The sequence below is a fragment of the Trichechus manatus genome, unplaced genomic scaffold (assembly GCF_000243295.1).
Source record: "Trichechus manatus latirostris isolate Lorelei unplaced genomic scaffold, TriManLat1.0 scaffold00038, whole genome shotgun sequence".
NCBI classification, from domain to species: Eukaryota; Metazoa; Chordata; class Mammalia; order Sirenia; family Trichechidae; genus Trichechus; species Trichechus manatus.
In genome coordinates, this window is record NW_004443974.1 from 11,543,737 (window position 1) to 11,570,759 (window position 27,023).

General features: G+C 42.7%; 1 protein-coding gene across 1 annotated transcript in view; it reads left to right on the forward strand.

Annotated features, from left to right (window-relative positions):
* The window catches only part of RALGPS1 (Ral GEF with PH domain and SH3 binding motif 1), a 364,308-nt gene that overhangs the window by 276,657 nt on the left and 60,628 nt on the right, over nt 1-27,023 (forward strand). The window contains exons 9-11 of the mRNA XM_023730758.1: nt 9,023-9,160; nt 12,769-12,862; nt 17,685-17,752. Coding sequence (XP_023586526.1) covers nt 9,023-9,160; nt 12,769-12,862; nt 17,685-17,752 — 300 coding nt within the window. The remainder of the gene's footprint in view (nt 1-9,022; nt 9,161-12,768; nt 12,863-17,684; nt 17,753-27,023) is intronic.

Consider the following 27,023-nt stretch of genomic DNA (forward strand, 5'->3'; position numbering starts at 1 on the left):
GGGAGAAGGAGAACCAAGATCAACAGCACAAGGCTGACTCCCATGAGGCGGAGGCCAGACATGCCTCCTCTCTCCACCATCTTTACCAATTCTGACATCAACTGTTCCTCCCACAGCACTCTCTACTGAGTTCGTTAATTCATTATAGTGGCCACACAGAACTCACAGACCATACTTATGATTATGGGGTTTATTAGGGAAGTAACAGTTACATTTCAGGCTCAGGAACACTCAAGATACAGTTCTTCCAACAGAATAGCTTCTTCCCAGTTGTGCTCACAGGCATGCCTCTCCCTGGCCCTCAGTCTCTGCTCAGTGGCACTGAGCCTTCTCTCTCTGTGGGCCAGGAACCCCACCACGCCATCTCCTGCTGCCAAGTCTCTCCTGCTGGGTCTCTCCTGCTAGTCTCTCCTTTCTTGGTGGTGGTAGGCTCCTCACCTCTGCTCTGGAATTGTCTCTTTAAGGCAAAACTGACAAATCCCCTTGGTAGGCCGCAATTACCCTGTCACACAATCCCCTGGGTGGGAGTTACAAGACCACGGCTAGAAAGGTCACACACAAAAGTAATTAATCGCGCCACATGTGTCCTCATTTTACCTTGGAGAGTCAGGAGCAGATTTGGCACCCTTGGACCTCAGGATTCTGTCCAAGCTGTAGGACTTTGTCCACGTGTCTTTGTGATTCATGAAACTCAACAACCAAGAACTAAACAAGACCATGTGCTCCTCATCCGAGAAGCATGGTCTGACCACCTGACATGTGACTGCCTCGGCCTGCCCCTTTCTGCAGACCTGGGAAACCTTTGTCTCAATGACAGTGAGCTTCCAACAGATTTTTACATAAGAATTTGCTCTGAAGTCTCGGTTTGCACGATTGATATTAATTAGCAGGCATTTATTAATACTCACAATCTGCTGCATCTGACAGGGAGCCTGAGCTGCCTGCTGAACTCTCATTCTGCAGTAAATGGAATTGCTTTGTGCTCTATTTAAAAAAAAAAAAAAAAAAAACCCTAATGAGCTGCTGTTCTGTTATTTCATTTGGAATTTATCAGGACAGTTTAAGTATACTTCTGGGTGCCAGCACTCCTCATTTCTGAAGTTTGAAAGTGATCTTTTTAAGGCAGAAAAGGAGAACATGGAAGAAAGTGTTTCATCTCAAACTTTAAAAGAAAGAGAGAGAAAATGGAAAGCGTTAATGTGGCACATTTTTATGCTGTGGAGAGTTTTTTCCCCTCAACACAGCAGAATTTCCCTTATTAAATAGATAGCTGTGTGAGAAAAACCAAAACCAGACTTGGGATAGAAGTGAGACGGGGTGGCGATGGGAGGAACAAGAGACCAGTGAGTCTCTGGGCTTGTGGCGAGCCCGGGTGCCAGCGCGGGCTTTGGCTTTGGGAGTCTGTAAGCGCCCAGTTTCAAACAGGCTCTGCGCCATCAAGCATGGGTGTCCCTCCACTTCAGAGAAGGTATCTGTTTGGGAGAGTACCCCCCTCTTTGTCAGCCTGGCACTCCTTCCTGGGGGCTGGGGCGTTTTGTGGACATCCCTGGTGGGGGGCCTGGATTCTCTGCCTGGAAGAAGGTTTGGCCACGTGCTTCTGGTGTTGGGGTCAGCTCAGCTGCGGAGGGCTCCCATAGCAGAATGAGCCAGTGAGGGCTGCTCCCTCCTAGCCCTGTGGGTCTCTGCCCATCACATAGTCTGGTTGGCACTCAATGTTGCAGCCACATCAGTGTCATCAGACCATGCGTGGGGCATAGAAGGAGGGAGCAGAAGCATGCTCTAGGTAGCTCTCAATCTCACAGGAGGTCCAGTCCTCCTTTGAGGTGGGCGTAGCCACTGGGCAGATGCTGCCTGCCAGTAACGTTCTCAGAGGGGCAGGTGACAACAAGGGCCTTCACACCCCAACTCTGTGGCTGGGACCCTCATCCCTGTGCCAGCCAATGACTCCCAGCCTCCAGATCCAATACCCTGTCCCCACCATTGCTCTCTGCCCCACATCTTTGCACTCAGACAGGTATGAATTCAAATCCTGATTCCCCCACTTGAGGGCTTTGTGATCTTGGACAAGTCACTTTTCCTCTCAGAGCTTCTGTTTCCTAATCTGTAAAATGAGGAGAGTGAGAATACCTACTGTGCAAGGTTGCTGCGAGGATACTGTGGTACAAGCAGTGTCCAGCCTTCCCTGAAGCAGACAGTGGCTGTTACTATTATGGTTGTTTTCTCCGACGCGTCTGCGCCTCCCGGTCTAGTCCCAGTCCCTGGCACTGCTCAGCCCCAAGACAGCCAGGGCCAGTCACTGGTCCAATTACTGTCTGTTGATCTTAACAAGGCCAACAGCACAGTGTCATCTATTGCAGTAACTTCTGTATAAGTGGGAAAAGGAGCTGAGACATCCCAGCTGTGTTGTCCCAGTCCAGATGGAAGTTCCCAGTTCTGGCCTGGCTGAGGTGGGTGGCCACTGTGTGGTCAGCATCTGGACGCCATCCATGGTTATAGCAAACCCAGCTGGGCACATCCCTCCAATGGGCATCCTGATGCTGCTCTGAGTGGAGCCTTGCCATGGAGCCAGGCTCAGGGTCAGTTTATCTTCTTGGCCACCTCAGTGTGGTCCAGCCCCTGGGCCAGGAGTTCCTCACAACCACCACCATTAACCCCATTCCACAGGCAAGGAAACTGAGGCAACAGAAGGTAAAAAAGCTTGCTGAGGCTGCCGATCTGGTAAGTGACATAGCCAGAGTTTCAAGTCTCCTGGCTCTGAGTCCCATACTTTCCTACTTACACCAAAGCTGCTTCTTATGTGGTAGGGCTCTCAGGCCTGGGTGGGCCACTGAAGATGGGACCCAGGACAGATATGCCACAATAGGGCATGAGGGAGGCGATGGGGAATGGGTCGTAGGTGTAGCAGGGGGAGGTGACAGCAGTATAGTTATGAGCCCTTGTGAGAGTGGTGACCCCAAAGGGAGGGCCATAGCCTAGGACCCCTAGGTTCATCCATGCCTCCATCTCACTCACCAGCTTCCAGACACCAGAGAACACGGCTGGGGTAAAAGAAAGACTGACAATATGGCACCCTGGACATACCTGCATTCAAATGTTGCCTCTGCCACTTCCTAGCTGTGTGACCTCTGACAAATGATACAGCCTCTCAGCTTCAGTTTCTTCCTCTGTAAAATGGTGATAATACCTCCCTGACAAGAGTGTTTTTGTTACTAATCAATGATCTGTTCAAAGCTCTTAGTTTATGACCTGGTGTGTAGTAAGTGCTCAGTAAACATTAGCTGTCATTGTCATCACTTGACTCTTGGTGTCTCTCTTCAGCTACAAAATGAGGGTAATAGTATGTGCTTCATAGGTTATTGTATGGATTAAATAAAATATGCCTCCATTCATGCATTTCTTCTTTCAACTAGTGTTTACCAAGCAGCTCCTGTGTGCCCTGTTCTAAATGCTAGAGATTGAGCTCATGGGACAAAGACACAGTTCCTGCTCTCAATGGTTTTAAGTCTGATGGGGGAATCAGACATTAAATACATAAATGATACAATCGCAGTTGTGATCAGTGCTAACTATGTATATAGGGATTAGCACAGCACCTGGCACAGTACAGCAGGAGGTGGCTATTATCATTTCATTATGGTTTAGGCTTTTAAATCTTTTCAGTTACAGGCTAATATGATACTGAAAACATTTCCCTGGATTTTGTGCAGTGTTAACTGTAGAAGATTTGCTGTTTTTGGAGCCATTTTTATTGTGGGAACTGAAATATGGAAGTTCTGTCGAGGTTCAAGGTTCTCCCCAAGTTGCAGGGGCCAGGAGGCCTCCTTTGGGGGGACCACCCAGTTGTTAGCACGTCTTGGCCTTGGTTCATGCTCTCAGGTCCTAGTGAGTAGAAAGATGTTAGAGTCTGCATTTTTTGTACAGGGGACTGATAGACTGACAGTGGAATTCACTCTTGTATGAAATTAGTGAGTTCCCTCTGCTCCCAGGATGCAAGCAGGGGCTTGGGGACAATCTGTGGAAATGGTATACTGCCGCTTCTAAAGCAGGCTCCTCCAGGCCTCTGTTTTCAGAGCACGATTCAGGAATCCTTTGCCGGGAGTCCTCCTCTAGAGACCTGAGGGATCCATCCTCACAGGGCCACACAGGGAAGTCTTTCTTTGAGGCTGTGATTTGAGAAAGGGTGATTCCCTGTGTGTTTCTGCCGACTGGTGGCCCCATGGGTAGGCACATAGGCATTGCAGCTAGATAGACCTGGCTTCAAATCCCAGCACCACCAATACTTGCTGCGGGACCTTGGGCAAATGTCTTAGTCTTTCTCAGCTTTAGTTTCCTCCCCATACTTCACAGGGTAAATGAAAGGATTACATAAGATAATATGGATAAAATGCCTGTCTCATAATAGATCCTCAGGAAGCATCAGTTCTCTCCTTGTATTCTTCTCCTGCCTCTTCAGTTCTTTGCTCCCCAGGCTAATCTTTCTCTCTGCGACCCTGAGTCAGCACACTGCATGCTGTATCTGGAATAAAACTGCCTCGTGTCCCATATCCCCTCACCTCGTGCTCAGCACTGGAGGATATTTTTTGTTGTGGTTGAAGTGGTAAGGGGATTTTCAGGATTGCCATTGCTGAATCCTTGGGGAGGTCTGAGGTGTATTCTTAAGAGGGGAGAGGAAACAAGAACAAAGGAAAGAATAAATCTGTCGATTTAAACCTACCAAAACTGGAGCTTATATACAAAGGAAATTATTTCTAATGATTAAACTTTTGGAAACATGGCATTGCCAAAAAGAAAGAAAATGGAAATGGCTCCTATGAGAAGTGCTAGCATATGTTTCTGTGATTTAATGGTTTCCTGTAACAATGTGTAGCTATTTAAAAAGCAGATGAATGACTCATGGTATCCAGCACCAAGTAGTACACTGTGATGGCAGGAAGTGTATACTCTGGGGGAGGCAGGCTTGAGTTCGACTCCTGTCTCCATTGTTTACCAGCTGTGTGACCTCGAAAGAGTTACTTTGTGAGCTCAAAAAGTTCTGAGCTTCCTCTTCCTCTTCTATAAAATGGATTTTTTAAAAGGATAAAGTAATAAATGTATAGCTCTTAGTGCAGAGCTTGTCCATCTGTTCAAAAAAACCCACACCTTTTATTTTAGGTATCTGGTTAATTATGTTTGTAATAATTGTTAGTTTTTAAATAGTAAATATTTAAGGCTACAGAATTTCCTCTGAGTACCACTTTGGCCAGATCCCATAGTTTTGATATGTAGTGTTCTCATTGTCATTGTCTTCAAATAGATTCTTTATTTTAGTTTCTTTGTTTTTTCTTTGGCCTAAAAGTTGCTTATGAGTGTGTGTATGTTTTGCAAATGGTTAGAATTTTTTCTGTATTTCTTGTAAATCCTAGATGTATTGTAGTAAGGTCAAAGAATGTAGGTATGGGGAGATTGGAACTCATACACTGCTAGTGGGAATGTAAAATGGTACAACTGCTATAGAAAACAGTATGACACTTCCTTAAAAAGCTGGAAATAGAAATACCATATGACTCAGCAATCCCACCCCTAGGTATATATCCTAGAGAAATAAGAGCCATGATTCGAATAGATACATGCACATCCATGTTCATTGCAGCATTATTCAAAATAGCAGAAAGATGGAAACAACCTAAGTGTCCATCAGTAGATGAATGGATTAACAAACTGTGGTCCATTCACACAATGGAATACTATGCAGTGGTAAGGAATAATGACAAATCTGCGAAACATCTCAAAACATGGATGAACTTGTAAGGCATTATGCTGGTGAAATAAGTCAGTAACAGAAGGACAAATATTGTATGAGACCACTATCATAAAGAAACAAGAAAAGGTTCACATACAAGGGGATAAAAATTCTTTTATGGTTACCACAGATGGGAGTGGGAGGGAGGGAAAATTACCAAATAGATAGAAGACGTGTTAATATTGGTGAAGGGAAAGGCAATACACAATATGGGGAAAGTTAACAAAACAAGACCAAGGCATGGGAGGACACTGAGAGGAACTCAAGAACAAAGGGCAACTACAGTAATTACTATAGCATAGACAATCCTGGAACAGTAGTATTAACAAACACTAATTTGTAAATGGATACATAGGTAGATAGGTATGCTAAAAAGGTATGGGAGGGTGTCAGGGAATACACATTTTAAAATGTGAATAATATGGAACTTATTGAGCTTTTCTTTACAATTTAATAAATTTTTGTAAACATTCCATGGGCATTTGAAAAGAACTATATTTTCATTTATATAAAATTATAAAATCAAGCTTGTTAATGTTGCTAATATCTATTATTACTGTCAAAATCTGAAAGAGACATGCCAAAGGCTGTCTCTATGATTGTGGCTTTGTTGAATTCACTTTGCATTTCTAGCAGTTTTTTGCCTTGTATATTTTGATGCAATGTTGCATCATGCATAAAAGTTTGTAATCATTAGAACTTCTCAGTCAACTGTACTTTTCATTAATATCAACCACTCCTCTTTACCTTGTTCAGAGTTTTCTGCCTTGAGTTCTGCTTTACATCGCTACTGCTTTCTTTTTGCTTGTCTTCTTCTCAATATTGTACCTTCACTTTATTTTCAACCCTTTTGTAAGTATTATGTAGCCATAATTTGCCTTTTTTACCTAATCTGACTGTCTCTTTCTTTTATTATGGACATTTAATTCATTCACATTTATTTTTGATGACTGATATATTTGGTCTTATTCATGTTACTTTTTTTTAACTTTTTATTTTGAAATAATTATAGATTCACAGGAAGTTGCAAAGAGGTCCTTTATATCCTTCACACAGTTTCCCCCAATGGTTATATCTTATGTAACTGTAGTACAATATCAAAACCAGGAAATTGACATTGGTACAATATGTGTGTATAAATCTATGTCATTTTATCACGTGTGTAAATTTGTAGAACCACCGCTGGAATCAAGATACAGAACTATCATATCACCACTTATATCTCGTTTGTACTACCTTATAGTCATAACAACCACCCTCACCATCCCTAGCCTCTAGCAACCACTTATTTGTTCTCCATGTCTGTATAATTTTGTCCCTTAAAAAAAAAAAAACCAAAACCCATTGCTATCAAGTCAATTCTGACCCATAGCAACCCCATAGGGTTTCCAAGGAGCAGCTGGTGGATTGGAACTCCTGACCTTTTGGTTAGCAGCTGTATCACTTAACCACTGTGTCACCAGGGCTCCTTTTGTCCTTTAGAGAATGTCATATAAATGGAATCATACAGTATGTAACCCTTTGAAATTGGCTTTTTTCACTCTGCATAATGCCCTTAAGATTCATCCAAGTTCTTGTGTGTATCAATAGTTTATTCCTTTTTATTGCTGCATAGTATTCTATGGAGGCTACCTGGTGGTGCAGTAACTAAGTGCTCGACTGCTAACTGAAAGGTTGGTGGTTCGAACCCCCCAACCACTCTGAAGGAGAAAGAATGTGGCAGTCTACTTCTGTAAAGATTACATCCTTAGAATAGGGTCGCTATAAGTCAGAATCGACTGGACAGCAATGCGTTTGGTTTTTGGTTTTGGTCAGTATTCTATGGTATAGAGATATAGTTCCTTTTTATTGTGCTGGCTGTGCTTTCCTTTTGCTATTTTATGAACTTTTGTTGAACTGTTTATTCCTATTTTGTCCTATGGTAATTTGAGAGTTCTCCATCCAGGTTATGTTCTATTATTGGTTTCTCTTAAAATTTTAAACATGTTTAAATCTGCATTTCTCTATCAGCATCAAAAAGTAAATATCTACACCATGTGATCCCCTCCCTGAGAAGATAAGACTTGGAGTAGGCTCCCTATCCCCTATTATCCACTCTCATTTCCCAGGTTTTGATAAAACCACTTGGAAACCACTAGGTTTTTTTTATTGTCATAGCAATGTTTTTACATCGCATGTTATTTTCTTATTAAGGGCCCTCAGGAGAATTTTCTGTCTAGTCTTAGTTCTAAAACTTTGTACCATCTCTGTCAAATAATTGGTCTATTTTTATTTCACAGACATGATATATTATGGAACTAACCAAGTTTTCCTTTCCCTACTGACTGCTAGAAAGCTTAAAACCAATTTTGTGCCCATTCATAGCAAGTGGGGTGGTTATTATTTTTAGCTCCTTGTTATGTGGTATAGTAGATGTGGGTGGTGGTGGTAGTAATGGTAGTAGTAGCAGTAGTAGGTGGTGGTAGTAGTGGTGGAAAAGTACCAGGCACATAATAAGACTTCCATGAATATTAGCTAGCTAGCAGCAGCAGTATCTACCTTTTATTCTGCCTGTAACTACCATGTACCAGGTATTGTACTAAGTAGTTTGTGAATACTGTCTCATTTAATACACTTGACAATGAACTAGATTGCATTATTAGCCCAGTTTTACAGTTGCTGAAACTGAGGCTTAAATATATTAACTCACTTGCACAAAGCCACACAGCCCATAAGTAGTGGACCCAAGACTGTTGCTCTTTCAATTTCTTCTTTTATCCGTCAGTTAATTTATGATTTTTGGTTGGGGTGTGTGTGTGTGTGTGTTTACACAGGTGAATTAGACAGATGGATAGACAGCTAAGTGAATGAATTAAAAAATGAATTCAGTCCAAAGGATTGGGCTCCTGCATATGACACCTTAGACTTATCTTTATCAGTTGGTGAAATCACAAGTATTCATCCCTGTTGTGTCCTGCCATTTTCTGTGTTGGGTTACGAGTAAAAACCCTTATTGATGGAGAGTGCAAGAACTAGAAATACTAAAATCTTGCCAGCATTTGTTTTGCTTGTTGCTCAGATGTTTGGTTTACAGTTGAGCAGTCTATGTGAAAAATGAGTAGTCAGGGTGGGAATTGAAGTCCAAATCATATCTTGGTTTTCCATAAGTCACCCATTATACCTTTTAGCAGAGCAGTGCTACTTTGTGCTGTTTTGTTCTAATAAATGGTGATCTCCAACCTCATTAAATATCTTTAATTTCAGGTATCTATCTTCTGGATTTAATCTACATTGATTCTGCATATCCTGCCTCAGGCAGTATCATGGAAAATGAACAAAGATCCAATCAGATGAACAATATTCTCCGAATAATTGCTGATTTACAAGTTTCCTGCAGCTACGGTTAGTACTGTATGTGTTGGAATCCTGAAATCTTACATTATTGAAATTGGGGGTCTAGCACCTGTCAGTGAGAAAGCTCTGGAAACCAGCTAGTTCTTCATTTTAATAGCTTGAGCATCAAATATGTGCTAGATCTTTTACACAAAGGTTTAATCTTCACAAAGATTGTGCAAACAAGACGTTACTATCTCTGTATCCCATGTGAGAAAACCCAGGCTGGGAACAGTTTAGTCACTTGTCTGATTTCACATACCTAGTGAGTGGCAGGGAGCCCTGGTGGCACAGTGGTTAAGAGCTCGGCTGCTAACCTAAAAGGCTGGCAGTTTGAATTCACCAGCTGCTCATTGGAAACCCTATGGGTCAATTCTACTCTGTCTTACAGGGTTGCTATGAATCAGAATCGACTTGGCAGTAATGGGTAGTGAGTGGCAGAGCCCAGGTCTGTTTGGCTCCCAAGTCATTCATTCATTCAGCAGCTATGTTTGAGCACTTACTCTGTGCCTAGTTGTTACGGATTATATTGTGCCCCCAAAAATATATATTGTAATTCTTAACCTATATGCCTGTGGTTATAATCCCATTTGGGAGTGAGTTGTCTTTGTTATGTTAATGAAGCAGGATTAACGTAGGATGTGTCTTGAGTCAATCTCTTTTGAGATATAAAAGAGATCAAACAAGCAAGCTAGAGGCAGAGATGGGGGAAGAGAGATGCCAAGCCATATGAAGATCGCCCAGGAGCAGAAGCTCAAAGAAACAAGGACCGTCGTTCAGAGCCGACAGAGAGAGAAAGGCTTCCCCTAGAGCCAGCACCCTGAATTCAGACTTCTAGCCTCCTAAACCGTGAGAAAATAAATTTCTGTTAAAGCTACCCATTTGTGGTATTTCTGTTATAGCAGCGTAGATAACTAAAACACTGATCCTGTAGTAAAAGTAAGAGATATGATGAGGAGATAAAACAGACACCACTACTGCCCCTTTAGAGTTTAGGTACCCAGGTACCCATTACTGCCAAGTAGATTCTGACTTATAGTGACCCTATAGGACAGAGTAGAACTGCCACATAGGGTTTCCAAGGAGTGGCTGGTGGATTTGAACTGCCAGCCTTTTGGTTAGCAGCCAAGCTCTTAACTACTACACCACCAAGGCTCCAGAGTTTAGGTAGAGAGACGTTAATCAAATAATCATACAAGTAAATGTAAAATTGCAACTATGATACATTGCTACAAATGAGAAGTACTTTGTGGCATGATGGCATAAAAGGGGACTTGACCAAGTCAAAGTATCAAGGAAGGGTTCACCAAAGAAGAGAAGGCAGGAGGGGTCCTCACAAAGGGGATAAATAGCCCATGCGAAGGCTCTCTGGTGGGAGGGAGCATGGCGCACATACCAGGGATTGAAAGAAGACTGGTGAGCTGGAACAGAGACAGCAGGGGAGGAGCATGATATCATGTGAGACTGCAGAAGCAGGCAAGGACTGTGGAGGGCCTTCTTGACAAAGGTAGGGATCTGGGTTTTTATCCTAAGAGCAGTGAGAAGCCATTAACATTAATGTGTCTTAAACGTTTATGTGAAATGATCAGACCTGCATTCTGAAAAAATAATCTTTCCTGCAAGATAGAGAATGGATTAGAGGGGAAGTCTAGGGTGGAAGCAGGGAGACCTGGTAGAAGATTATCTCTACAGGTAAGAGATAATGTTGACTTTTACTGGAGACAACAGATACTGGGAGAACTTGAATGAAGAGGAAAGAGATACCGAGGAAGTGTGAAATTAAGAAGAGGTGGTTGTTATTGATTTTGTGAAGAAACTTGGCATTTTATAAGTTAATGGGAAGAATATAAAAGAAAAGAAAGAGAAAGGTTAAAGGATAATCAATTATGTAAGGTCCTTGAAAAGGCAGGAGGGAAGGGATCCAAAGCAGAGATAGAGAGACTGGCCATTGATAGTGTTAAGAAGAGGGAGGGAAATGCAGATGGAGGTGGGTCCTGATAGGAAGTTAAGAGCATGTCCATCTGATGGCTTCTACTTTCTTTAGAAGTAGGAAGCAAGCAAGTCTGCTGGAATGAAAAGGGAAACAGAGGTTGGAGGTTTAATAGTACTGGAGACAGTTTGAAATAGTTGTTTTGGAGCATGGGGAAGAGAGTTTCTCAGGGAAATACTGTGGGTTTGCCAGGCCATTTGAGGCCCCTCTTGGAATTGGATATGGGACTAGTCTGCTTCAGTGTATAGCTTTCTCCAGCAGATCCCAGTTGCTCAGGTATAGTCATGGAGAGAGGGGACAGTTGGTTCATCCAATGTAGGAGTTTTCCAAATAGACAGGACAGGAAGAGAGAGGACAAAGCAAGTTTAGAGTATTGGGAAGAGTGTTGCTGAAATGATAGGCCATAGAAACTAAGTGGCATAAGGCGTGAGCTGAAGAAAGGAGAGGGTGATGAATGGGGAGAAAGTAGAGATGACAGTGGACTGCAGATCCCATGGGATCGGAGAACAGTTTGTGGGAGTAGTGGAAGAAAAAGAGACTGTGGTCAGAGAGTGGGCTCATTTATTAGTGATTTAGAGATGGAGCAGTTACCAGTTGTATTAGTCAGGGTAGACTAACTGCTATAGCAAGCAGTGCCAAAATGTTCAGTGGCTTAATATAGTATGAGCTTATTTATCATGAACAAAACAAGAGTTTATTTCTTGCTCACACAATAGTCCAAGCAGGTTTTCCTTTTCGGCTACTCTTCAGGGAAGCTTTCCTCCAAGCAGATTCAGGGACTAAGCTCTTTCTATATTGTGGCTCTGCTGTCTCCCATGACTTCAGAGTCCTTCACTGGACTCTTTGCATTCAGGTGGCAGAGGCAGGAAGAGAGAGAATCATACAAGTGCGGGTTCTGTGAATCAGACTTGCAAGTGGCACACATCACTTCCTAGGGACGCTAAGAAGTGTAATCTAGCTGTGTGCCTAGAAGGAAGAGGAAAATAGTTTGATGAACAACTAACCAGGTTCTGCTACACATGACCAAATCCAGAGTGTGACCATGAAGATGGGTACCTGAGAGAGACGGAGGAGAAGGTTATTGGAGATGATATCAAAGAGCTGAGAAGTCAGAATGCTAGATGGGCTGTCCATGTAGACATTGATTTCACCCAAGATGATGGTGGAGGTTGGGATGTGGAGCTCGACTACGAGCCAAGTGCTCAAGTCTTCCAGGAATGAGCCTGATTGACTAGGAGCCAGGCAGGAGATGTCAGCCATGAAGAGGGGAATGGTTGGTCTCTTCTGGAGGCCAGGGAGCCATCTTTCCCTGCCCTTGAGCCCCAAGTGGAGGCCTCAGCTCCTCCTTCCTGGCCAAGGAAAAGTGGTAGGCTCGAAGCATGGTATCTGTGGCACAACAGCATGGGTGTACTCCTCAAGGACAGAACCCAGGCCTGATCACCCCTGTGTGCCCAGTGCTTAACATATGGCTTGGCCCAGTGGAGCATCTATGACTATTGAAAGAGTGAATGAATGTTTCAATATCCAAGAAGCATCTTATGCTAAAATCAGTGATTTCTACACTTCTTTTTTGGGGCTTATAGATGGAGAGAGATTGAAACTTCTGGGTTTTGTCCATCTTTCACAGATCACCTCACAACCCTGCCCCACGTGCAGAAGTACCTAAAGTCCGTACGCTACATTGAAGAGCTCCAAAAGTTTGTGGAAGATGACAATTACAAGTAAGTCCCCACCTACTCCTCATGTCGGTTAGGCCCACCCCCCCTCAGCTGTTGCCCTCAGCATTCTGGTTCTTGCAGGTGGCCTGGGCCTTGCTGGGACCAGGGCTTATAGAAGGTCATTCCAGCAGTACCCTCCCCCCAAAACACACAGAAGCACACATATGTAATGTGACTTCTGACCCCACAGACCCCACAGTGGGTTTCTGAGCATCTTCTCCCATTTGCCTCTGCCCTAACCCCCCAGGCTCCACTGTTCTGAGGAACATTTTCTGTTAACTTATCAGGTATGCAGAATATAAATTTGAACTCCATAGACGCGTATGGTGCAGGCTTGCCCTTTCTGGGTTATCATGAATGACTGCTTCCCCACCCACAGCACTCGGTGGAAGGCCAGATTTCTAGCCACATCTCTGGGCTAGCAAACAGAGTTCTGTGAGAGCCCGTTTTATGTATGGGACAGCTCTCTGTGGCTCCCAACTTTCTGCAGGACTCTCACTGTCAGTCAGCATCCAAGGTCCCATCTCCATCCCCATGCAGTCCCTGTAGTGGAGACCCAGCTTCCATAAAGACCCTGTGGGCCCTCTGGCCTCCACTTCCATTCATTGTGCTTGGGCTTCCAATAATTTCTTCATTTGTGGCCCCTGGGAATTTACCCAGCATTTCCATGTATTTGGAGCAAATTTTTTCATATTAACTCTGTCTGCCACATTGATTAGACATCCTCTTGTCTCATTTTGAGATTGAGGTCAACTGTAAGCCTTGGTAATTTTCGTATGATCTGACATTGAAGCAGGTCTCCAGCATCTTGCAACTGATTATTTATCACCTAAATGCCAACTTAACAGGAGTCCTGGTGGCACAGTGGTTAAGAGTTCAGCTGCTAACCAAAAGGTTGGCAGTTCGAATCCACCAGCTGCTCCTTGGAAACCCTATGGGGTAGTTCTACTCTGTCCTGTAGAGTCACTGTGAGTCAGAATTGACTCGATGGGAACAGGTTTTATTTTTTTAAACGCCAGTTTTACGTGTATTTTTTAAAACTTCATCTCATTGGTTGCTTTTAGCATGCTATGATTCTTTTGAATCCCACTATCCAATGTATGTTATATCTCTTCCAGTTTTGTGCCTACAGATTTGATCGGCTTGATTACTTTGTCTTGATCCAAGTCACTGAAAACTGTAGAGAGTTGTGACCACTAGCAGCATACCCAGGTTACCAGTGATCTCCTCACCAGGACCTTGGGAATGGCTAATTCCAATAGTTACACATCTGGCCAGCTCTACAGTAGTGGTTCTTAGCCCTGACTGTGAATCATAATCACTTGAGAAGGTTTCTAGTGTATGGGTGGGGCCTGGAAATTTGTATTTTTCAGAGATTTCCAGGTGATTTTAATGATCAGCCATGTTTGAGAACATAGACATAATGTCTATAGTTATTAATGTATAATTGTTAAAGTAGAATGTAATATAAAATTGTGATATATGAGAGTTAAAACAATAGACAAAGGCCAGAGCTTACAATTAAAATTATGTCTGCCACAAATTAAGCTCATTTTGTTTACAAAGCATTTACTGTTCCTGAAAAGAGTACCTGGAGTGAAAAATTATTCCTGCTTAGGTTCTGGGATAGTATTTTCCATTCATGTGTGTATTGAGATTAAAGAAACAGTAGTTTTTCATTAACATTAATATGCTTTAAGGAGAAAAATGGTCTATAAATACTTCTGACCATGAGGTAATCCTTGGACAAGTTGCAGATCTTGAGTAATTACTCCTTCCATCCTAAAGTACATTCAACGACCCCAGTACTTTATGCGAAACAACAGCGCCAGCCTGAATTTTATAAAGGCCCTTTGTTGTTGTCACAGTGGACAAACACAGAGAGGAAGCATGCATTCTCACTCCAGGTTCCCAGACCCAGTGAGTGGGGGGTCCCTTCCCAGTGAGTTCCTGGCTCTGAGTGTCCAGAGATGGGTGGGCCTTATGATTCTGCTTGAGGAGCCCATACTCAAGAGCCCAGCTCATGCCCTGGAGACTTGCTCCCCGTCCCCAAAGGATGCAATGGTTTCATTATTACATTCCATTTCTAACATCCTGTCCCGATCTGCTTTGTAGATATTGTGCCAAGGGGCCCAACCAGTGCTTTGTTTTTCTTGGCCTTTTTTCTATTTTTTTAATTTAAGAAAAATTACCCAAATTCCCACCATGTAAAAAGAGTGACCATTAGCATTAAGTGAACCTAATTTCAGACATTTTTCTCTGCATATATACATAGAGAAGGATGAATCAATGGATGGATACAAGAGTAGAATCTATTAAAATTGGGTCATACTAGCTATTTTTAATTAAAAGTGTTAGCTTTAATTTTATTTTAATTTAAGTGGAAAAAGGAACTAAAATAAAACTTAAGGAATTGCTGCTCTTCAAATAAATGTTTCTTCACCACAAGAGATATTATTTCCTAAAAGATCGTTCTAAACTTAATAAAAGAGGTCAGGAAAAACATAAGAGGTTTGAATCAATTAGTTTTATTTTAACTAGGTTTCCATTGTGAATGTCAGTTGACTCTGGTTATGGAAGAAGAGAACGTTAACACTCTTTCCCTTCCTTCACCTCCCCTCTGCCACCTCCCAGTTTTTTGTTAGTTGTATTATTATTACCACCAAGTTTATAACATAAACTTCACATTCCGGAATCATAATTCCTGCTATTTAGTAATTTTAAACAGACTCAATTCTGACCACCTGTTGTTTTACCACAAATTCGTCATTCCTGAGTCTTTATTTTAAATCAGTCCCTTATTTAGCTGAATTTCATTATGAGGTAGGTTTCTTCCCCGCAAAAAGAGCTTATAGGTCCTGTGTTCCCTGATTTCTCAGAAAAATGTCTGCATCTTCCTGGGTCTAGCATTGTTGGGTCATGCTCCTTTGCTTCTGTCCCTCAGACCTTGCTTCATTGCGTTCTGGAATTCGATGTTGCTGTAGAGAGTTCTAAAGTCAGTCTGATTTTTTTTCCTCTTGTAAGTGACTTGTTTTGTTGGCCTGCTTTGAGCAAAGAATTCCTTGAAGTTCAAAAACTTAGTAATAAGGGAGTTCCTAAGAGTGAAGGGTTCTGTACCAACTTTCCCTGGAACGTGGTATGCTCTTTTTTCGTTTCTGAGGAATTCTTCTGGCTTATATCTGTGCCATTTCTTGGCTTCCCTCTTTCAGGGATTCCAGGAATCCGTATGTTGTATGCTCTCTGCCCTCCATGTCTATTATCTTCTTTCTAATGGCTACAATCTCCACCTTTTCATCAGTAGTCACTCTGAGAGTTTGTTAGGTACTCATTCAGTCCTCTGTTGTTTCAGTCCTTTGTTTGTTCTCTTAGGTTTTCAGTCTCCCTTTTTGATTTATCCTTTTGTTTTATCATCTGATTTTTCAGGTTTTGTTTTATTCAATCCATGTTCTTAGTAAGTTGTTTTATGGATTGAGGCATTGGTAAGATTCTTTTTACTCCTTGGGCTGCCTTCTAGGTTGGGCTCTTTGGGAAGTGCTGTATTCCTTTCTATTTCCTTTTGTTGTGAGAGGATGTTTACTCGGTCACCATATCATTTCTTTTTGTCTTGCTCCTGTATGAGAGGCTGCCTCTGGATATTCCATGGCTCTGATACAGGGAGGGAGACATCTGACCCTCCTCCCATGTGTGTGAGGTGGGCTGGTTTTCCTCTCCTGCTGTGCTGCGAGGCCCATGGGTTCTTGGTCTTTCCCCTCTTCTGTAGCCTAAAGGAAATGAGGGAAAGAAAGGGCTCAGGCTCCATCGAGGTAGGGAACATACATTCCTTTTAGATATGTGGACTCTTTTAAAAGGTCTGTATAAGGGTTTCCTCCACATAGTTGAGGGGCTGTAATCCATTCCAGAAAGGGAATATGCTTAGGTTTCAAATGCTACCCCCATGGAGACCTTCATTTCCATTCATGTAGCACTGTGTTCTCTACCCATTTGATCAGTTTCTCCCCCACATCTGTTGCTACTCAGAGAAAGCTAAGAACCCCCACTCAATTACTGAGAAGTCTCAGAGGGCAGGAGCGAAGCCATGCTATGTTGCAACTCTTGTTCCAACTTCAAATCCTCTTTTTCTTTCCTTAGTTGCAAGTTTTTGAAGTTCGTGGCTTTAAATTATACCCGTTAACTTGTTTAGTTGTAGCTGGTAATTTATTTTACTCATAAGCCTTTATAATTATGTGTTGGTTTTGTTGGGAGAGGGAGAGTATGGAATCTGGCTCTACTCTGTCATTTTCACCCAGAATTTCTTACTTGGTGCTTAAAAAGCAAAATAATAGTGAGGTGCCAGTCCTCATAACCTGTTCATTGCTTGGTACCTCTCTGGGGACATCTGACGAGAGAGAGTGCAGTGTATTGATTAAAGCACTGGTTTGGGTCAGATAGTCCTGGATTTGATCCCCTACACTGCCACTTGCTATCCCTGTGAATTTGGGAAAGCTACTTAACCTTGCTGCTCCTCAGTTTCCTCATCTATAAAATGTGGACAATAAATGTGTCTAGTTTATAGGGTTGTTGTGAGAATCAACACATCTATGCACATAAACCATCAGCCATTATTGCTCTTTTTACTTTGTCTTCCTTAACCATTGTTTCTCTGACATGAAAATGGGGACCGAGAGGGAAGTGGCTGTGGTCTGGAGCAGACCTTGCAGGTTTCCTGGGTTCCATGATTATAACACCCTAAACAGCAATCCATTTTTCCCAACACCAAGCATACACGTGTTCGGTTCCACCTGATACACCTGAGTACATCTGATCTTGTGACAATCTTGGTTTTCAGACTATCGCTCAGAATTGAACCAGGAAGCAGCTCTCCGAGACTAGTCTCTTCCAAGGAAGATCTTACAGGTATCGTAGCCACCTCAAATGGGAGCAAACCTACTGTGTAATAGATTAAACATGGCTGCCAGGGTCAGCATTCACTGTGAAGACAAAGGACAAATTTGGGTCTGCAGCTTGGCAGACTCAGCTGCCCCTGCTATCCCTGCTCACAGCCTTCCTACACCAACCTGCCTGGGCTCCTGATCACGTAGGGGCACCTGTGGGATACCTCTGTGTTAAGAGATCACTGGAAGAACCTGGGTATTGGCACCTGGGACCAAACAGCCCCAAGAGTGGCAAGATCAGAACCCCAGTTTGGAGCATGCACAGGGTAGAGAAAGCACCAAGGTCTTCTCCAGACCACCTGGACCCTTATTATCAGGGTTGCTGCCCAGGCACAGGTTTATTGCTCTGGTGGGGGGCTCAGGATGCCTGAGGCATTTGGATGCTACCAGACACAGATGGCTCATCTTCCTGGAGCATCAGTTTTATTCACATATTTGGGGGACACACACACAGTGTTTCCTGGTTAGTAAGAACCTAGGCTTTGAAATCAGTAAGACCTGGGTTCAAACCCAAGCTCTGTTTCCGAGATTTGTCGCTTTACCTTCCTGATCTTCAGTGGCCTCATCCACAAAATGGAAATAATAATAGTCATTACCTTATAGAGTTGTGATGGCTGGGTAAGTTCACACCTGTAAAGTACTCAGCCCAGACAGAGCACATTGTGAAGACGTACACGGTATTAGCTGCTTCATTGTTATTATTGTAATGGTTACCTTTTTTGGTATTCCAGCCAGCTCTTAGTGGCTAGGGATGATCTCCTCTGCTGCTGCCCAGGTAGGGATGGGATGAAGAGTTGGTGGGGAGGAGAAGTAGATGATCCAACTACCTTTCCTGCCACTGGTTTCTCTTCTCTCCTTCTGGGTGAGATCTGGGTGACATCAACCTGGGTTCTAAGCCACTAAATCTTAGGCAAGTGACTTCATCTCTCTGGTCCTTGGTTTCCTTACCTATAAAACTGGGATAATAAAACCTTTATCCCAGGATTGTTGGAATGTCAAAAATGAAATGAAAACAATTGAAAGAGTTAACAAGACCAAAAGCTGGTTCTTTGAAAAGATCAACAAAAGCGATAAACCGTTGGCCAAACTGACAAAAGAAAAACAGGAGAGGAAGCAAATAACCCGAATAAGAAATGAGATGGGTGATACTACAACAGACCCAACTGAAATTAAAAGAGTCATAACAGAATACTATGAAAAATTATACTCTAACAAATTTGAAAACCTAGAGGAAACGGACAAATTTCTAGAAGCTCACTACCTACCTAAATGAACACAAAGAGGTAGATAAACTAAATAAACTTAAAACAAAAGAAGAGATTGAAAAGGTAATTAAAAAACTCCCAACAAAAAAAAAGCCCTGGCCCAGATGGCTTCACTGGAGAATTCTACCAAACGTTCAGAGAAGAGTTAACACCACTACTACTAAAGGTATTTCAGAGCATAGAAAGGGATGGAATACTCCCAAACTCATTCTATGAAGCCAGCATAACCCTGATACCAAAATCAGGTAGACACCGCAAAAAAAGAAAATTACAAACCAATATCCCTCAAGAACATAGATGCAAAAATCCTCAACAAAATGCTAGCTAATAGAATTCAACAACATATTAAAAAATAATTCACCATGACCAAATGAGATTCATGCCAGGTATGCAGGGATGGTTCAAGTTAGAAAAACAATCAGTGTAATCCATCACATAAATAAAACAAAAGACAAGAACCACGTGACCTTATCAGTTGATGCATAAAAGGCATTTGACAAAATACAACACCCATTCATGATAAAAACTCTCAGCAAAACAGGAATAGAAGAGAAATTCCTCAGCATAATTAAGGGCATTTATACAAAGCCAACAGCGAACATCATCCTAAATGGAGACAGTCTGAAAGCATTCCTCTTGAGAACAAGAACCAGACAAGGATGCCCTTCTATCACCACTCTTATTCAACATTGTGCTGGAGGTCCTAACCAGAGCAGTTAGGCTAGAAAAAGAAATAAAAGGCACCCAAATTGGTAAGGAAGAAGTAAAAGTATCTCTATTTGCAGATGATATGATCTTATAAACAAAACCCCAAAGAAGCCACAAGAAAACTACTGGAACTAATAGAAGATTTCAGCAAATTATCAGGATACAAGATAAACATACAAAAATCAGTTGGATTCCTCTCCACCAAGGAGGAGAACTTTGAAGAGGAAATCACCAAATCAATACCATTTACAATAGCCCCCAAGATGATAAAATACTTAGGAATAAATCTAACCAGAGATGTAAAAGACCTGTACGATGAAAACTACAAGACACTACTGCAAGAAACCAAAAGAGACCTACATAAGTGGAAAAACATACCTTGCTCATGGATAGGAAAACTCAACATTGTGAAAATGTCAGTTCTACCCAAAGCGATCTACAGATACAATGCAATCCCGATCCAAATTCCACTGGCATTTTTTAATGAGATGGAGAAATAAATAACCAACTTCATATGGAAAGGGAAGAGGCCCGGAATTAGTAAAGCGTTACTCAAGAAGAAGAACAAAGTGGGAGACCTGACACTACTTGATTTTAGAACCTTATACCGCCACGGTAGTCAAAACAGCCTGTTACTGGTACAACAACAGATACGTAGACCAATGGAACAGAATTGAGAATCCAGACATAAATTCATCCACCTGTGAGCAGCTGATATTTGACAAAGGCCTAAAGTCCATTAACTGGGGAAAAGGCAGTCTCTTTAGCACATAGTGTTGGCATAACTGGATATCCATTTGCAAAAAACTGAAACAAGCCCCATACCTCACACCATGCACAAAAACTAACTCAAAATGGATCAAAGACCTAAATATAAAATCTAAAACAATAAAGATCATGGAAGAAAAAATAGGGACAATGCTAGGAGCCCTAATACATGGCATAAACAGAATACAAACCATAAGTAACAATGCACAAACACCAGAAGAGAAGCTAGATAACTGGGAACTCCTAAAAATCAAACACTTAGGCTCATCAAAAGAATCCACCAAAAGAATAAAAAGACAACCTACAGAGTTGGAAAAAATGTTTGACTGTGACAAATCCAGTCAGCATTTAATCTCTAAAATCTACAAGATACTGCAAAACCTCAACAACAAAAAAATAACCTGATTTAAAAATGGGCAAAGGATATGAACAGACACGTCACCAAAGAAGACATTCAGGCAGTTAACAGACACATGAGGAAACGCTCACAATCATTATCGATTAGGCAAATGCAAATCAAAACTGCAATGAGATACCATCTCACCCTAACAAAGCTAACATTAATCCTAAAAACACAAAATAATCAACGCGGGAAAGGTTGTGGAGAGACTGGAACACTTATACACTGCTGGTGGGAATGTAAAATGGTACAACCCCTGTGGAAATCGATTTGGCACTTCCTTAAAAAGCTAGAAATAGAAGTACCATACGATCTAGCAGTCCCACTCCTTGGAATATATCCCAGAGAAATAAGAGCTGTCACATGAATAGATATATGCACACCCATGTTCATTGCAGCACTGTTCATGATAGCACAATGATGGAAACAACCTAGGTGCCCATCAATGGATGAATGGATAAACAAATTACGGTATATTCACACAATGGAATACTACACAGTGATAAAGAACAACGATGAATCCGTGAAACATCTTACAACTTGGAGGAATCTGGAAGACATGCTGAGTGAATTTAGTCATTTGCAAAAGGACAAATATTGTATGAGACCACTATTATAAGAACTCAAGAAAAGGTTTAAACACAGAAGACAACATTCTTTGATAGTTATGAGAGGAGGGAGGGAGGGAGAGGGGTATTCACTAACTAGACAAAATTATCTTAGGTGAAGGGAAGGGTGACACACACTACAGGGAAAGTCAGCACAACTAGACTAAACCAAAAGCTAAGCAGTTTCCTGAATTCAATCAAACACTTTGAGGACAGAGTAGCAGGGGTGGGGGCCTAGGGACCATGGTTTCAAGGGACATCTAGGTCAATAGGCGTAACAAAGTTTTTAAGAAAATGTTCTGCATCCCACTTTGGTGAGTGGCGTCTGGGGTCTTAAAAGCTAAGGAGCAGCCGTCTGAGATGCATTAATTGGTCCCAGCCCACCTGGAGTAAAGGAGCATGAAGAACACCGCAGACACAAGGAAAATATTAGCCCAAGAGACAGAAAGGGCCACATAAGCCAGAGCCTCCATCAGCCTGAGACCAGAAGAACTAGATGGTGCCCAGGTACCACTAATGACCGCCCTGAGAGTCCCCGATGGAGCAGGAGAAAAGTGGAGTGCAGAACTCAAATTCTAGTAAAAAGGCCAGACTTAATGGTTTTACTGAGACTGGAGGGACCCCAGAAGACATGGCCCCCAGACTCTCTGTTAGCTCAAAACTAAAACCATTCCCGAGGCCATCTCTTCTGACAAACTTTAGACTGGACTATGGGACATGAAATGATACTCGTAAAGAGTATGCTTCGTAGCTCAATAGATACATGAGACTAAATGGGAAGCTCCTGTCCAGAGGCAGGATGAGAAGGCAGAGAGGGTCAGGAGCTGGTTGAATGGACACGGGAAGTCCGCGGTAGAAAGGAGGAGTGTGCTGTCACAGTATAAGGAGAGCAACTAGGGTCACATAACAATGTGTGTATAAATTTTTGTATGAGAAACTAACTGGAATTGTAAACTTTCACCTACAGCACAATAAAAAAGAAAATAAAAAAATGAAATGATTTTAGGAAGCTACTTGGTGTAGTCTGACATGGAGCCTGTGTTCCATAATCATGTGGCTATTGTAAGCTGCTACCTGGTGCCATGCAACCCTTAGTCTGGAAATGTATTCAAGCTACTCTCTCCATCCTCCCAAGCTACTCCATCTGCAGCATTAACATCCCCTTATGGGCACAGGGAAACCACAGAGCTCCACCAAGCGAGATCTTCTGCCTCAACTCCAGGGGTTTACGCCAGACCTCTGGTCCCCTCAGCTGGCTTTTCCCAATTCTCCTGGCTCCATTTTTCAAGCTGGACCTGCTCCTAGCACTCCTGGGGGTCCTACCATAAGTTAGCAGAGGGAGATACTGCTTGATGTGCAGAGCCTTAGGAGATGGCTGTTGTCCACGCCATGGGAGACAGAGTCCTGGCCTAAGTTCAGTTTTTACAGTCTTCATGAGGTCAGTATTAAAGTATCTTCTTCACTTCTACAACTCAGCAATAAAAAGACAACTCAATTAAAAAACGGGTAAAGAACTTGAAGAGATATTAGTCATTAGGGAAATGCAAATCAAAACCACAAATAAACACCACTTTACACCCACTAAAATGACTATTATCAGAAAAACAGAAAATAGCAAGTGTTGTCGAAGATGTGGAGAAATTGGAACCCTTATTCACTGCTGGTGGGAATGTAAAATGGTGCAACCACTGTAGAAAGTAGTTTGGTGATTGCTCAATAAGTTAAACATAGTCTGACAGAGACTGGAGGAACCCCCGAAACTATGGCCGCGGATGCTCTGTTAACCCAGAACTGAAACCATTCCCAAAGCCCACTCTTCAGACAAAGATTAGACAGGACTATAAAACAAAAAATAATACACATGAGGAGTGTGCTTCTTAGCTCAATCAGATACACGAGACCAAATGGGCAGCTCCTGTCTGGAAGCAGGATGAGAAGGCAGAAAGGGACAGGAACTGGTCAAGTGGACACAGGGAACCTGGGGTGGAACGGGGGAGTGTGCTGTCATATTGTGGGGATTGCAACTAATGTCACAAAACAATATGTGTATAAATTTTTGTATGCGAAATTAACTCGAGCTGTAAACTTTCACCTGAAGGACAAAAAAAAGTTAAACATGGAATTACCATATGACCCAGCAATTCCACTCTTTGGTATATACCCCAAAGACTTGAAAGCAGGGTCTCAAATAGATACTTGTACACCTGTGTTCATTGCAGTGTTACTCACAATAGCCAAAAGGTGGAAACAACCCAAGTGTCCATCAACCAGATAAACACATGTGGTATATCAACGGGATGGAATATTATTGAGCCATAAAGAGAAATGAGGTCCTGATACATGCTACAACATAGATGAACCTTGAAAACAGTATGCTGAGTGAAATAAGTCAGACACAAAAGGACAAATATTGTGTCATCCCACTTATATAAAATATCTAGAATAAGCAAAATGCATAGACAAAAGTTTACTAGTGAGGAAGGGGGCTGAAGGAGGGGTAAATGGGGAGTTATTCCTTAAGGGGTTCAGAGTTTCTGTTTAAGGTGATGAAAAACATTTGGAAATGGATAGTGATGACGGTTGAACAACATGGTGATTGTAATTAATGTCACTGAATTGTATACTTAAAAATGGTTGAAGTGACAAAAACAAACAAAAAACAACTATAAAGTTTTCCTCAATTGACGTTTGGGATTTTGCTATATAAACCTTAGAGTTAAAACAATAAAATAGCAATATCATGCAATACTAAATATAATATGTATACTTTCTGTAGTCCTTTCCCAAACCCACTGCCTTCCATACATGACAGATGACCCACTAGCAAGGGTGACCAGAAGGAAAGCTCCCAGTACCCATCTTCTGTCCCTGTTCTAGAACATCTTCCCCCCACTCAGCCAACGTTGTTCCTTTCAAGTGCTCAATCACCTGTACCTGAGCTATGTGTATGTGTGTGGGGACAGAGGGAAGGTGGAGGGTTTGGGTTCCTATCAGAGGGATGTAGGAAATAGCAGAATTCTAAAGCAGTTGTTGCGGGCTACAGAAGGAGCAGTAGGAAAGGCTGGCCATTCAAGACTATTTCTTCAGGAGATAATGCCAGAATTCTAGAACATATTGAGAGCAGCCTCAAATACAAGCGCATTCTGCCCATCTGAGTCCCCTCGAAATCAGTGTGAATGAGAGGCCTCCCTGTTAGGCCTCTGTAGCCTTATTAAAATCCCTTAACAAAATGAGCCACATCTCTGGCCTTCTCCAGATGCCAAGACGTCCCCATGGCCAAACTTTCTTTCCACCCTTCAGGTAATGCTAGATGGTCCATCTCCCAGTGCCCTTTCCTGCTGCTGCCTGATTCCATTACTTTAGACCCAGCTGGGCCTGAACCAGGCTCACTGCCCTGTCGCTGCATGCTAGAGCCATTGAGGCAGGAAAATATGGGAGAGCAAGGGGTCATGACAGAGGGTGTTAGTACCTCTCTCTGGTGGTTCTCTCCATCCGCAGGCCAAATGCAAGCCTCGTCTCTACCTGAGAGAAGCAAGACCTCTGGAAAGTTGCTCACACCAGGACCTTTACATGTTTCTAGAATGCTCTTCCCCTTATATTTCCATGATCAGCTTTTGCCAATCCTTTTAAACACAGAGAGACCTTTATTTCAGCTCTTTGTTTCTTTATTATACTTACCACAATTTGTAATTAGTCTTTTTATTTATCTGTTTCCTGGACCTGACTGGTTCCTTGTTGACTCTCCAGCACCTGGTATAATGCCTGCCCTTTGTAGATGCTTGGCCCTCATAGGGTAGGTGGGTGGGTGGGTAGATGAATGGATGGATTGGATGGACTGGATGGATTAGATGGATTGGATGGATGGATGGATGATGGATGTTGTATGTATGTATGTATGTATGTATATATGTCAGCTTCAGGCCCCAGGTGGTCCTTTGGTGCATACTAGCCAAGAGTACCAGTATCAATTGCTGTGGAGTTCTTTCTGACTCATGGCAACCCCATGTGTTCAGAGTAGAACCATTCTCCATAGGATTTTCAGTGGCTGGTTTTTTCAGAAGTAGACTACCAGGCCTTTCTTCTAAGGCACCTCTAGGTAGACTTGAACCTTCAACCTTCTGGTTAGCAGCCAACCGTGTTAACCTTTTCCACCCCCCGAGACTCCAGCACAAGGGAGGTCTTATAGCTACAGCCTCAGACCTAAATCTCAGAGAGCCCCATCCTCTTTGGTGCCCTCCACCCCAATTAGGGCCGTCAGTCCAGGCCCTTTGTCTGCACCAGCCATCCAACAAGCCAGCCTGCAGAGACTACAGGCTGCCCACTCCCAGGGTAGATGGCAGCAGAGGCCATCTCTTCCCCTCCCGGCATCTGTTTGATGCAGATTGTCCCCTCTCTTCACAAGCACCCACCTGGCGACCTCCTCCGTGGGGAAGAGACCAGGCCCCCATCTCTGCTTCTGCCCCCAGTCTGGGTCTGGACCACCACCACCCCCTCCACTGCTAAGGCTGGGAAAGAGTCCAGAGGGTTATAGACCAGGAGCCAGGCTCAGAAAACTAAAACTGCTAATTAGTGGTTACGATGGGTATGGGTAGCTCAAGAACTGAGCCATTGACTGAGTCCTGGGGCAGGAGAGGAGGAGCTGCGTTTACCAGTCTCTTTTTGTTGTTGTTGTTGTGCGTTAGGTGAAAGTTTACAGAGCAAATTAGATTCCTTTTAGATAGTTTGTACATAAAGTGTTTCATGGCCTTGGTGTCATTCCCCACAACATACCAGCACTCCCCATTTCTACCCTGGGTTCCCTGTTTCCTTTTGTGCTGATTTTCTACCCCTTCCTGCCTTCTCATCTTTGCTTTTGAGCAAATATTGCCCTTTTGCTCTCGTATAATTGATTGTTCTAAGGAGCACATTCCTCTTGGGTGTTATTGTTTATTTTATGGGTTTGTGTATTGTTTGGCTGGAAGGTCATCTCTGGGGATGGCTTCAGTTCCAGGTCAGAAAGGTGTCTTAGGGTCATAGTCTGGGGGGTTCCTCCAGTCTCTGTCAGACCAGTAAGTCTGGACTTTTTATAAATTTGATTTTTTTTTTTCCTACAGTTTTTCTCCCACTCTGTCCAGGACTCTCTGTTGTGATCCCAGTCAGAGCAGTTGGTAGTGGTGGCTTAGGCACCGTCTAGTTCTTCTGGTCTCACGGTTGTATAGGCTGTGGTTCATGTGATCCATTAGTCCTTTGGACTAATTGCTCCCGTGAGACTTTGTTTTTTTTTCACTCTTCCTTTGCTCCGGACTGGAAGAGACCAATAATTGTATCTTAGATGTCCACTCACAAGCTTTGGAGAATCCAGATACTAACTGAAGTTGGATGTAGGACATTGTCTTTATGAACTATGTTGTGCCAGTTGATACAGATATCCCCTGAGGCTATGGTCCTTTTGCCTTCAAGTCTAGGAACTTTCTCCCACGAGGTGTTTGATTATGTCTAAGAGGC